The sequence below is a fragment of the Phyllostomus hastatus genome, unplaced genomic scaffold (genome assembly GCF_019186645.2).
Source record: "Phyllostomus hastatus isolate PE091 unplaced genomic scaffold, TTU_PhHast_1.1 phas_contig_86, whole genome shotgun sequence".
Taxonomy (NCBI): domain Eukaryota; kingdom Metazoa; phylum Chordata; class Mammalia; order Chiroptera; family Phyllostomidae; genus Phyllostomus; species Phyllostomus hastatus.
In genome coordinates this window covers 93,171,842-93,185,339 of record NW_025333977.1, presented here as the reverse complement: position 1 = coordinate 93,185,339, position 13,498 = coordinate 93,171,842, and the positions used below count along the sequence as shown (strand labels likewise).

Below are 13,498 nucleotides of genomic sequence, written 5' to 3'. Positions count from 1 at the left end.
GTTCATTATATCTTGGTTATCCTTTATTCAAAGGTTTGCCTTGGAGCTTCAACTTCAGGTTCATCTATTCCTTTTCTGATGATCAAAATATCTGAGTGATATTTTGCTTTAGTTTCACTTTTCATAAATGTAATTTAAATGGCTGGTAATGTAATAAAAGAGGTTAAGTTTCACAAGCAAATGTTAGCTGTTGTCTGGAAAACTCTATTTTCAACAGGTGTTTAAAGAAAGAGAAAAAACCATGGTACTGATAGTAGCATAAGGGAGTTAACTGGCAGAGTGCCAAACCTGAGGTTTCCTTTCATACTGTCTGGCTTAGAGACTCAAATATGAATTAATATACATAGTTTCTATTTTAACAGTCAAGGAAGCTAGAGGAATTTTTTAATAATTGGAGAGTTTTTCAGCAAAAAAAGCTAAGAAACTCAGAAAAAGTCTACTCATTAGACTAGAGAAAACCTAAGCACACACCAGTTTTTATGAAACTTTTCAGAGAAGAAAAATGGTTTTCAAATATGTAAGCTATAAACAGAGGTTAATAGTAATAATGAGGTAAAAACCAATACCAAAGTTACTTTATAATTGGTAAATAAAAAATAAGAGAGGATGGGAAGCAATTTGTTCAGAAGACCTAAAGATAATACCTTGGAATAAAGGCTAGTGAACTTTTTTAGACAATCCTTCCAAATATATTTTCAAATATTCTTCTAAATCCCATGTAGGGAATAATGAAGATTCCCTGATCTGAAGTATAAGCTTATCCAAATAGCTAGGTAATGATAAGCTGATATTAGGCCATATTTTATAACTTTCTAAACTGCAAATAGTGTTAGTCATTCTGATAGAACTAATTTCTAACTGCCTAGGTTGTAGCCCAAACATTGCTTTGCAAGTCAATTGCTTAAAACTTGATGCATTTTCTTCTTTAAAAAAAGATTTTATTTACAAATGGTAATGGGAAAAAGTACAATTTTTTTAAAATAAAGATTTCATTTACTTATTTTTAGAGAGAGAGAAAGGGAGAAAGAAAGAGAGGGAGAGAAATATCGACGTGAGAAACATTGATAGGCTGGCTCTTGCACAGCCAGGGACCAGCCAGTAACCCAGGCATGTGCCCTGACAGGAATCAAATGGGAACATTTCACTTTGCTGGGCAACAACACACAACCAACTAAGCCACACCAGCCAGGGCATTTTCTTATAAATGTAAACTAGATATAATGTTAGGTCCTAATAACTATAAAAACTCAGTATATCCACTCTGTATTTAAAATGCAATACAAATGGCCTGGTTGGTGTGGCTCAGGCATTTGGAGCATTGTCCAGTAACCTAAGGGTGGTGGGTTTGATTACTAGTCAGGGTATGTACCTAGGTTGCAGGTTCAGTCCCTGGTCTGAGCCCATGCAATCCCAAGTCAGGACACATAGGGGAGGCAACCAATTGATGCTTCTTTCTCACGCCAGTGTTTTTTCACTCCTTTCCTCTCTCCTTCCCTCTCTCTCTAAAAAGCAATAAAAAATTTCCTTGGGTGAAGATAAAAAATAATTTAAATATAATCCAAATGACATTATTAACCCTAACCATCATGTATAAGAAGCTTTATAATGTGCTTAATATCCTACCAAAGACTATAGTCTCCCATCTGGAATGCTGGAATATAAGACTGACTGAGATAAGGTCTCCTGTAGGGAAGGAGAGGGTAGTGTGGTTTGGTGGGATGGGAGAGGTAAGAACTAAAAGCCCCAAAGGGTAGGGGTCTCCCAGAGTTCTATTCTGGACATATATATACTTGTACATATCAGACCAACTCTCCGGTTACTCTTTATATTTTCCATACTAAAGGCACCCCAGAATAAATGACAATTTTTCATATGCAACTTTTTTTTTGCTTAAGAACAATGGTTTCTATATCACTATTTTAGGTCAGTAACTTCTGGTGTTGCCCAGGAAATTCTTACCTGTACTTCAACCTGCCGTTCTCTTTTGACATTAAGAAGCTGTTTTTGAAGATATTTTATTTGTTTTCTTCCATTTTCTTCCCTAGATGAAATAAGAATGATTTATGTTTAGAGCAGTATTTCTCAAACTTCAGCATGCACAAGGATCACCTGGATGTTGAAAAATGGATTCTTGGGCTCTCCCCTGAGATTCTGATTCAGTAGGTCTTGGACAGGGCCCTGGAATTTGCAGCTCTCCCAGGTGATGTTCATGGTGCTGGGCCATGGAGCACACTTCGTGACACTTTTTAAGATTGATTTGTTTTAACAAATTGAAGGAGGATTTTTGTGGTTTTTCAGTGTTGTATCCAAAATAGCTACTGTTGAATTACTTATGCTAAGTTCAAGCTCTTGGTTAAAGTGGTAATCATTATACCTCTCTATTGTACAAGACATCTTCCCCTTTGTAATAATGTGTGGGCTCTTACTGTGACACTATGCAAATATCTTGTTCCCCAAACACCTTTTACCTAATGTTTTTAGTAGGATTGCTAACCCTTGACTAAATCATTATCTACTATAAAAAGTTGCAAAATGGTGAATTTGTAATTCTATCATTCTTTCTACATTTATGAACTGGCGTTCTTCTGTTTAAAAGTAAAAAGCTTCCCTTTTTCTTCCCCCTCAAAAATAAAATAGCTGCTGCTAAGAAAAAGTAAGAGGAGAAGGTATAGGAAGAGGAAAAAAAGAATCATTTCTATTCCGAGCACTTCACATATCTTTACCACATGATAACCTTATGAGATAGTCTCTATCATTATCCCTATTTCACAAATGAGGAAAATAGAGAGCTGAGATAACTTCCTGTGGTGGATAAGAAAATGTGCCTCGTAATCCTCTCACTACAGGGAGTATAAACAAACAAGGGTTTTAGCTCAAGGCTCTGAAATCCCTAACTGTGCATGTTCTAAGGCCTCACATCGCACCTACTGCACCCAGCCAAATCTTGAGTATGGGAGGGATACTAAGGCAGACTCCTGAGAGACCACTTTTCTGATGGTTTACTTTGGCACAAGGGCTTCCTGATGACCTTGCTGAACCATTCTTACACTGCTGGGCAGTCTCTTCCACACAACCTTCCCTCTCCTGCATTTGGGGATAGTCCATTATTGGGTGTGAAGTCTCCCTTCCACCTTCTGTCACACAGGGGTTTCCCCTGATAAAATCTTTGCATGACTAACCTCATCTTGACATCTGTCTCTCAGCAGACACAGAATAACACACTCGCCATGATCATGCAAACAGTAAATGGCACAGCAGGATTCAAACTCGGTACTGTTTAAATGAGAACTTTACTACTTTATGTTATTGTTTCTGTTTGCTCTCAGAAACAGAATTCTGTTTATCTCCAGCAATCCCATTACTTAAGTTTAAAACAAACAAAATAAAATGACATAAAGATAAAACTAAACAACAACTATCTTAGCTGGGTTGCTATAACAAAAATACCAGAGGATCCTGATTAGTTGGGTCAAGTAAATACCATACAAATCATCCTTTTAAACAGTACACTTTAGTGGTTTCGGTTTATTCACAGTTGTGCAATCATCACCACTACCTAATTCCAGAACATTTTCATCAGCCACCAAAAGAAATTCTATACTCATTTCTACTCACTCTCCATCCCTCTTCCCTCAGCCCTCTATTTATGAAACTTCTCTTGGAAGAGTAGCAGGGGCATGTGGGGAAGGTCAAAGCCTAATAGATAAGAAGGCTCAGAGGAGCCTTCTGTGTATAAGGATGCTCCTCACCCCCACATCCTTGCTGGGCCTGTGTAACCCAGTTTTAGCAAGAATCTTGCAAAGTCACTTTAGACAGTATCCCCCACTGCTGATATCTGATCACCCTGGATATTTGATCAAATACCTCATTTCCCACCCGTGATGTCTAAGCCCTAGTCCTACCTTCAGCAAGAACTTTGTTAATTAGTTTAGCAAGAATTCCCTGCCCTTATGTCTCCATTTAGTAGTTTTCCATCCACTGAATCCCTCACTGTTCTCATTGGCTATAATCCCCAGCTACCTTTGCTGTGTTCGGAGTTGAGCCTGATCTCTCTCCCCTATTTGAAAGTTTTGACACCTGTTACAGTAGTTCTGAACAAAGTCATCCTTACTATTTTAAAAAGTGTCAGAATAACTTTTTGATAGTATAGAAATATCTCAATAAAGCTTTTTAAAAAAAACTAAATAGAAAATCTTGTCTATCTCATAACTATTACTAAACTGTATGTGACTTTAAAGTACCAGTCAGCCCTAGCTGGTGTGGCTCAGTGGGTTAGAGCGCTGGCCTGTGAACTAACAGGATTGATGGACAGGTCCCCAGATGGAGGTATGTGAGAGGTAGCAGATAGATGTTTCACACTTTGATATTTCCCTCTCGTTCTTCCTCCCTTCCTCCTCTCTAAAAATAAATAAAATTTAAAACAATACTAATCACACAATACTTAAAATGTTAAAAACCATCTGTCATTGATCTACCCAAATCTAGATATAATTTTCAAATTTAAATACATCTAAATTGAAACTTATCTAATTGCAAGAAAAGTTAAAAGAAGCAATTATTGTAAATAATCATATAAAATTAATCACTGGTAAACCGTCTACATTAAACTTTAAACTATTTTCTTCCTGCTTCGTAATGGTACATACATCTTTTTTTTCTTACTTGATTAGTTTTCTTCAAAATTACAAAGTAATAAGTGCACATTATAATATTTCAAAACAGAATAGGAATGTATGGGGAAAAGCAATCTGCCATTTCCCTTTTCCCCTCCAATTCCACTCCTATGAGGTAATCAGTGTTAAACCTTTTGGTGTATATACAGGCACATCTTTGTTATGATCTTACACATATGAATGAGCAGGTATTCTTTATAAAACTCATGCTATACACATTATACTGTAACTTTTTTCACTTACCGAAGTATGAGAAACATTCCTATAGATGAATCATATAGCTCTAATTCATTCTTTTTAACAGTTGTATATTTTTCCTTTATAAAATTAACAGTTATTCAGCACTGACTAGTGTGGCTCAATTGGTTGGGTGTCGTCCCACAAAGCAAAAGGTTGACAGTTTGATTCTCATTAAAGGCATGTGTCTGGGATACAGGCTTGATCTCAGGTCAGGGCACATACCAGAGGCAACCGATTGATGTTTTTCTCTCATATCAATGTTGCCCTCTCTTTCTCCCTCCCTTCCCCTTTCTCTAAAAATAAATAGATAGATAGATAGACAGATAATTTTTTTAAATTAACAATCATTCAAGTACTCCTCTATTGAAGTACATTTGTACTATTCCTAAGTATTTGCCATTCTGCTACAATAAATATTTGTACATATGTCTAATTTTTTTTTCCTGTTGCCTAGATTTCCAAAGGAATGCTAGGTCAAAGGGTATATGCATTTTGTTTAGTTTTTCTGTTAATACTTTCTTTTTTTTTAAGTTTTTATTTATTTATTTATTTATTTTTAGAGAGGGTGAAGAAAGGGATGAAAAGATGGAGAGAAATATCTACGTGAGAAAGAAACTGATTGGTTGCTTCTCACACACACCCCAACCTAAACAGCAACCCAGGCACATGCCCTGACTGGGAATCGAACTGGCAATTTTTTGCTTTGCGTGAAGACATCAACAAATTGAACCACACTGGTTAGGGCTCTGTTAATGTTTTTCTGCCTTGATAAAGTGAAAGTTGAGGAAATACTAAAAAATAAAAGATTTTTTGAAAAAACACCCTTATGTTGTTAACACATTGGTGTATTTCCTTCCAGTCCTCATTTTTTTACACATTTTTTAAATTTACTTTTTCCAATGAAGACTTTTATTCAAGCTTAAAGAAAAAAGTAATTTCAGTTAAGAAAAATGAAGTAACAGATAAACTGTAACATATAGTTAACTTTGGTTCCCTTTACACTTTCCTTTATTTCACTTAGCATAGCTTTCATTTTTTCATCTAATTTGTGACCAAATTCAACCAATTCTGTGAGCATCCTGATCACCAGTGCTTTGAACTGTGCATCTGACAGGTTGGCTATCTCTTCATTGCTTAGTTGTATTTTTTCTGGAACTTTGATCTGTTCTTTCATTTGGGCCATTTTTTTTTTGTCTTGACGTGCCTGTTACGTAGTAAGGGCTGGAGCCTTAGGTGTTCACCAAGGCAGGGCAACCCAGTCGCTGGGTTGTGATGCTGTATGTGGGAAAGGGTCTGAGAGGAAACAATGGCACTTGCTCTGCTCTCTTCTGCTGGATTTCAGTCGCTTCCCACTCCCCACAAGTAAACTGGGCCCTTCTGGTGCTAATTCCCTTGTGGGTGGGTTTGTATATGTTCTAGGACGCTGTGGGTCTCCCCACAGGTGTTTTCAATCAGTGGTTCAAGGCTTTATTTCCCCATGCTGGCACCCTGGGTTGTGCTGTCTGTCTTGCTCCCCCTTTGTTTCACCTGGTTTATCTGCATGTGAATGTGGGACCACCCAGTCTGCCAGCCACTGCCTTGCCAGCCAGCTGCATCCTTGCGCACCCAATTCCACAATTCGCTGCCTTGCTGGGTCTGCCAGCCACCACCTTGCGTGCCCTGGTCCTCCAGCTGCCACCTTGCTGCGAGTCCTCTCTGCCCAGTTACCTGTCTCTGCCCCTCCTACCAGTCTGGATGTATGTGTCTTCTTTAACTCCTTGGTTGTCAGATTTCCATAAAGTTTGATTTCCTGTCAGTTCTAGTTGTCTTTTGTTTTTCAATTGTTGTTGTCTTTCTTTTGGTTGTGCGAGGAGGCACAGTGTGTCTACCTACACCTCGATCTTGGTCAGAAGTCTTGGGTGAATGTTTCTTTAACTCCTTGTTTGTCAGCCTTATGTGCAGTTCAATTTTCTGGCAGTCCTCATTGTTTTTTGTTTTTAAATTGGTTTTTATCCTTCTTTTGGTTGCACAAGGAAGCAAAGGGTTTCTACCTACACTTCCATCTTGGCTGGAAGTCCATTGGTTGATTCTTATATGTGCCCTGAGCAAGGATCAAACCCACAATGTGGGTGTATTGGGATGATGCTGTAATCAACTTAACTACCCAGCCAGGGCCTGTAAGCAATACCAATTTAACAGTTTCATAATATCAGTCATTAAACTATTTTCATTCTGTAATGCCACATATAGTGATTCAACCTAATGGAATGACAGATTGAGACATATACTGATGAATATTTATATACACAGATGTACTCAGACACATTATTTGTTATAGCAAACATCTGGAAAAAAGTTCAGAGAATGATTAAATTAATTATGGAATAGTACATTTGTACTATTAAATATAATTAAAATTAGGCATATATATTTTTACTTTCATAAATAAATCACTTTTCAAAAAGTTATACCAATTTATTCTCCCACCAGCAATGTACAAAACTGCTCATTTTCTTGCTTCCTTGCCAACAATAAGTATAAGTTTATAATAATAGCTATTATTTTTATTAGGCACTACTTACTATGTACCAGGAACTATCCAAAAAGATTTACATGCATAAATAAATCAAATCTTCATAATAATTCTAGTACAGAATTTATTACCAATACTAAGGTATATAGGAAGAGTAATAAATTCAAGGAAAAACAATTCCTCCTATGGAGATAAAATCAACATTTTCTCATTCTGAGCACTCAGGGTTCACATAAAGGAATTTTATCTTGGTCCCAACACATTTTGATTGTGTTGATGTTCTTAAAGCATGAAAATCTTTAGAATTAGTTGAAAGGCTCAGAAAAGGAAAACTTCCATCAGCATGCTTCTTATTATAATTGTTACTATTCAGAAATTTTCAGTGAACTCGGTCTTAAGAAAGATTACTGAAGGGGTGCCATAGGAGTAAATAGAAGCCACACTAACCTCCTCCCAGGACCAATCTGGAATTACAACTAAATTGTAGAGAAATCATCCAGAATAACAAACTGAACATGAGCTGGAAAGAAGACTTATAACCACGGATAGACAGAAGAAACCACTTCACCACAACATGACTGGTAAAGAGTGTGGAGGAGGCATGAGAGGGCTGATTGGGCTCCCACAGGTGGCAGCTAAAGTCCAGAAGGAACACGTCAGTGGCCAGGGGTTGTTCTTGTGAACCCCAAGCTGGGCTCCCCAGCCTACAGCAACAGAGTCAGAAAGGAACCCAGATAACACTCAGCTCTGAAGAGCACTAGGGTTTCTGTTTGCCAAAGAGAAATGGCTAGGGAGGCAGAGAGCCTCTTAAAGGGCCAACACACAAAATTTCCTTTGCAGCCACTTACCCTGAGCTCTGGCAGAGGGAAGACAGAATAAACTAGAAACACTTGAGGAGACCTGGGTTTGGTGGCTCTGGGGAGAGAACTGAAGGAAAAGCTGCCAGGATCCCTGTATTGAGTCACCCCCATACTACAGGAGCCATTCCTCTCAGGCAGACCACTCCCCTCCAAATGGCATCAACCTGAGGGGAAACAATAGCCCTGCCCACAGGAATTACTCTGCCTTGCCCTGTGGTGCTTAAGCTGGTCTGCAGATTACAGTTTGATTACATTAAAATATTAGTTTAACAGCTGATTAGTTTAATGACTAATGTGAAAAATACAGAGAAGCAGCCAAAATGGGAAGACAAAGAAACAGACACCTCATGAAAGAACAAGAGAATTCTCCAGAAGAAATAGAAGTAAGCAATTTATCAGAGAGTTTAGGGTAATGATTATAAGGATACTCAACAGCATGAAAAAAGACATAGAAACCATAAAGATGGATGAGTCAGAAGTAAAAAATGCAATATCTAAAATTATACACTGGAAGGAATAAACAGTACATTAGATAAAATATCAGTGTTTTGGAAGACAAGGTAAAAAAAAACACCCAAGCAGAGCAGCAAAATGAAGTAAGAATTTTAAAAATGAGGAGAGTTAAAGAAACATTTGGGACAACATGAAGCATAACAACATCCATATCATGGGAATACCAGAGTGAGCAAGGGATCAAGAACCTATTTGAAGAAATAATGACCAAAAACTTCCCTAATCTGGTGAAGGAAAAAGTCACAGCTGTCCAGGAAGCACGGAGTCCCAAACAGGTTGGACCCAAAGAGGCCTACACCAAGACATATATTAAAATGATAAGGCTTAAAGACAAGGAGAGAATCCTAAAAGCCCCAAAAGAGCAGGTAGTAACTTAAAAGGGAGCACCAATTAGATTGGCATCTGATTACTCCACAAAAAAATTTCATGCCACAAGGAAGTGATGTGATATATTCAAGGTGATGAAAAGCAAAGAACTACAATGAAGGCTACTTTGCCCAGCAAGGCTATCACTTAAAACTGAAGGAGAAATAAGGAACATCCCAGATGAGAAAAAGCTAGAGGACTTTGTTAAAACTAAACCAGTACTGCAACAAACGTTAAAAGGCTTGCTTTTAGAAGAAGAAAAATAGGAAGAAAGAAAAAAGCAAGAGTAAAACATCTAACACTAAAGTGGCACTACATACATATCTATCAATAATCATTTAAATGTAAATGGCCTAAACGTCCCAACCAAAACACACAGGATGGCTGAATGGATAAGAAAATAAGACCTATATATATATGCTGCCTCCAAGAGACACATCTCAGATTGAAAGATACACACAAAATAAAAGTAAAGGGCTGGAAAAAGGTATTTCATGCAAAAGGAAAAGAAAAAAACCACTTGTGTAGCAGTACTTGTATCTGACAAAATAGACTTAGAGATCGATGTGAATACAGTTATAGTTGGGGATTTAATACCCCATGGACTTCAATGGATAGATCTTCCAGGCAGAAAATCAACAAGGAGACAGCAATCTTAAACCATACATTAAAACAAATGGATTTAATTGATATCTTCAGAGCATTTCACCTCAAAGCAGCAAAATATACATACTTTCTAAGTGCACATGGAACATTTTCTAGGATAGACCACATGCTGGGACACAAAACAACTCTCAATAAGTTTAAGAAGACTGAAATCATATCAAGCCACTTCTATGTCCATAATGTTATGAAACTGGGAATTAGTCACAAGAAGGACACTGAAAAACACACAAGGACATGGAAGCTAAATAACACGTTATTAAATGGTGAATGGGTCAACAATGAGATTAAGAAAGAAATCAAAAGGTACCTTAAAACAAATCAAAATGAGGATGCAATCATCCAAAATCTGTGGGATACTGGGAATGAATAAGAGGAAAATTCATAGCATTACAGGCCTATCTCAAAAAATAGGAAAAAGCTTAAGTAAATAATCTAACTTCACACTTAAAGGAACTTGAAAAAAACAACACACAATACCCAAAGTTAGTAAAAGAAAGGAAGTAATAAAGATCAGAGGAGAAATAAATGAAATAGAGTCACCCTAAAAAAAATAGAAAGATCAATGAATCCAAGAGCTGGTTCTTCAAAAAGATAAGATTGAGAAACCTTTAACCAGTCTCATAGAAAAAGGACCCATATTAATAAAATCAGATGTGAAAGAGGAGAAATAACAACTGACACTAAAGAAATACAAAGGACTGTAAGAAAATATTATAAACAATTATATGCCAACAAACTGGACATCTGGACAAATGGATAAATTCCTAGACTTACAATCATCCCAAAATAAATCAGGAAGAATCAGAAAATCTGAATAGACAGATTATACCTAATTAAATTGAAGCAGTAATAAAAACTCCCAACAATAAAAGCCCTGGACCAGATGCCTTCACAGGTGAATTTTAGCAAACATTCCAATTAGAACTAACACTTCTCCTTCTCAAACTATTTCATAAAATTCAAGAGGAGAGAAAGCTCCCAAACTCATTTTACAAGGCCAGCATTAATTCCAAGACCAGATAAAGATACTACAAAGAAAAAAAATTATAGTCCAATATCGCTGATGGACATAGATGCTAAAATCCTCAACAAAATGTTAGCAAACCAGCCCTGACTGGCATACCTCAGTGGATTGAGCGCGGCTGAGAACCAAAGTATTGCAGGTTCGATCCCCAGCCAGGGCACATGCCAGGGTTGCAGGCTACGGCCGCCAGCAACCGCACATTAATGTTTCTCTTTCTCCCTCCCTTCCCTCTCTAAAAATAAATAAATAAATCTTTAAAAAAGTTAGCAAACCGAATACCAGCAATGCATTGAAAAGATCATACACCATGATCAAGTGGGATTTGTTCCAAGAATACAAAGTTGGTATAACATTTGCAAATCAATAAGTGTGATTTACCATATAAACAAAAAGGACAATAAAACACATGGTCATATCAACAGATGCAGATAAAGCTCTTGATAAAATCCATCACCCATTTATGGTAAAAACTCTCAGCAAGGTGGGAACAGAGGGAACATATGTGAACATATGTAAACATAATGAAGGCCACATATGACAAACCCATTGCCAGCATCATACTCAATGGGCAGAAACTATAAGCATTCCCCTTAAGACCAGGAACAAGACATGGATGTCCGCTTTCACCTCTCTTATTCAACATAGTACTGGAAGTCCTAGCCACAGCAATCAGACAAGAAGAAGAAACAAAAGGCATCCAAATGGAAAGGAGGAAGTAAAACTGTCTTTATTTGCAGGTGACGTGAATACTGTACATAGACAATTGCAAAGATTCCACCAAGAAACTACTAGAACTGATAACTGAATTCAGCAAAGTCATAGGGTACAAAATTAATATCCAGGAATCAGTTGGATATTTACATGCCAATAATGAACTAACATAAAAGGAAATTAAGAAAATAATCCCATTCACAATTGCTTCAAAAAGAATAAAATACCTATGGATAAACCTAACCAAGGAGGTAAAAGACCTGTACAAGGAAAATTATAAGACATGAAAGAAAGAAATTGAAGAAGATACAAATAAGTAGAAGCACATGCTGTGTTCATGGATAGGAAGAATTAACATCATTAACATGTTCATACTACCCAAAGCAATCTATAGATTCAACATAATTCCAATCAAGATTTTAATGACATATTTCACAGAAATAGAACAAATATTTCCAAAATTCATATGGAACCACAAAAGGCCCCACACAGCAACACAGACCCTGAGAAAGAACACAGTTGGAAGAATCACGCTACCTAATATGAAACTATACTATAAGGCCATAGTTATCAAAACAGCATGGTACTGGCATAAACATGAGACATGTAGATCATTGGAATGTAGGGAACCACTTCTCATGGCATGGAAATGTAGCTCAGCCTCCACGTGGAAAACCAGTGGGGAGAGAGTGGCACGTAGGACCACGCCCATGGAAAGGTTTCCTCATGGGAAATCAGGCCTGCATTGTACCTAGGCTGCAATGAGACTTACTTTTGCTAAAACTCCCTCACCCTGAATTGAGGCAGCAAGGGCTTACTGTAACTTCCTAAAGTCTGTGGTAAACTTCCCAAGTATGGTGTGTGACTGGTTCAACCACTTTTCCCCTTGGTCTGCAATATCCTTTTCTTTGAAGTAATTAGAAGCATTCTTTCCTTTGTTATCTGTAAAAGGTAGTCCCCTGCAGTGAACCTGTGCACAGTAAATGAGGACTACCCTCCATGTAATGTACCCAGGAAAACAATAAAAGCCTGTCCAGGCAGGGGCCAGGACCCTCTCGCTCTCTCTCACTCTCTCTCAGAGAGTGGCCATGCCATCCATTTTTATCCACAGGATTTTTGTAGTTTGTGGGTATCTGTCTCGCAACCATAACACATGGATCCTCATCATCAATGGAACAGAATAGAGAACCCAGAAATAAACCCACACCTTTATAGTCAATTAACATTTGACAGAGGAAGCAAATACATACAATGGGCTAAAGAGAGTTTATTCAATCAATGTTGTTGGGAAAGTTGGACAGATATGTGCAAAAAATGAAACTAGACCACATTGTTACACCACACAAAAGAATAAATTCAGGGGGGTGGGCTGGGATGGGGGTAAAAGGCAGAAAACTGTACCTGAACAACAATTAAAAAAAGAACAAATTCAAAATGGATCAAAGACTTAAATGTTAGACCTGAAACCATAAGAATAATAGAAGAAAACACAGGCAGAAAAGCCTTAGACATTGCGCACAGTGATTTTTTATGGGATATATCTCCACAGGCAAGGGAAACAAAAGAAAAAATAAACAAATGGGACTACATCAATCTGAAATGTTTGCACAGCAAAGGAAATCATCAACAAAATAAAAAGACAACCCACACAATGGGAGAACATATTTGCCAATATATCTGATAAGGGGTTAATATCCAAAATTTATAAAGTACTTACAAAACTCAACACCAAAAAAAACAAACCCAACCAAAAATGGGCAAAGGAACTGGATAAACACTTCTTCAAAGAGAACATACAGATAGGCAATAGACATATAAAAAGATGTTCAACATCATTAATCACCAGAGAAATGTAAATTAAAACCACAATGATATACTTATCACACCTGTCAGAATGGTTATCAATAAATTAACAAGTGCCAGTGAGGATGTG

At 37.3% G+C, this 13,498-nt stretch overlaps 1 protein-coding gene across 4 annotated transcripts in view; it reads right to left on the bottom strand.

Annotated features, from left to right (window-relative positions):
• The window catches only part of IQCG (IQ motif containing G), a 94,177-nt gene that overhangs the window by 57,753 nt on the left and 22,926 nt on the right, over positions 1-13,498 (bottom strand). For all 4 annotated transcript variants that reach the window (XM_045850950.1, XM_045850951.1, XM_045850953.1 and 1 more), the window contains exon 6: positions 1,960-2,041. In XM_045850950.1, the coding sequence (XP_045706906.1) occupies positions 1,960-2,041 (82 nt within the window). The remainder of the gene's footprint in view (positions 1-1,959; positions 2,042-13,498) is intronic.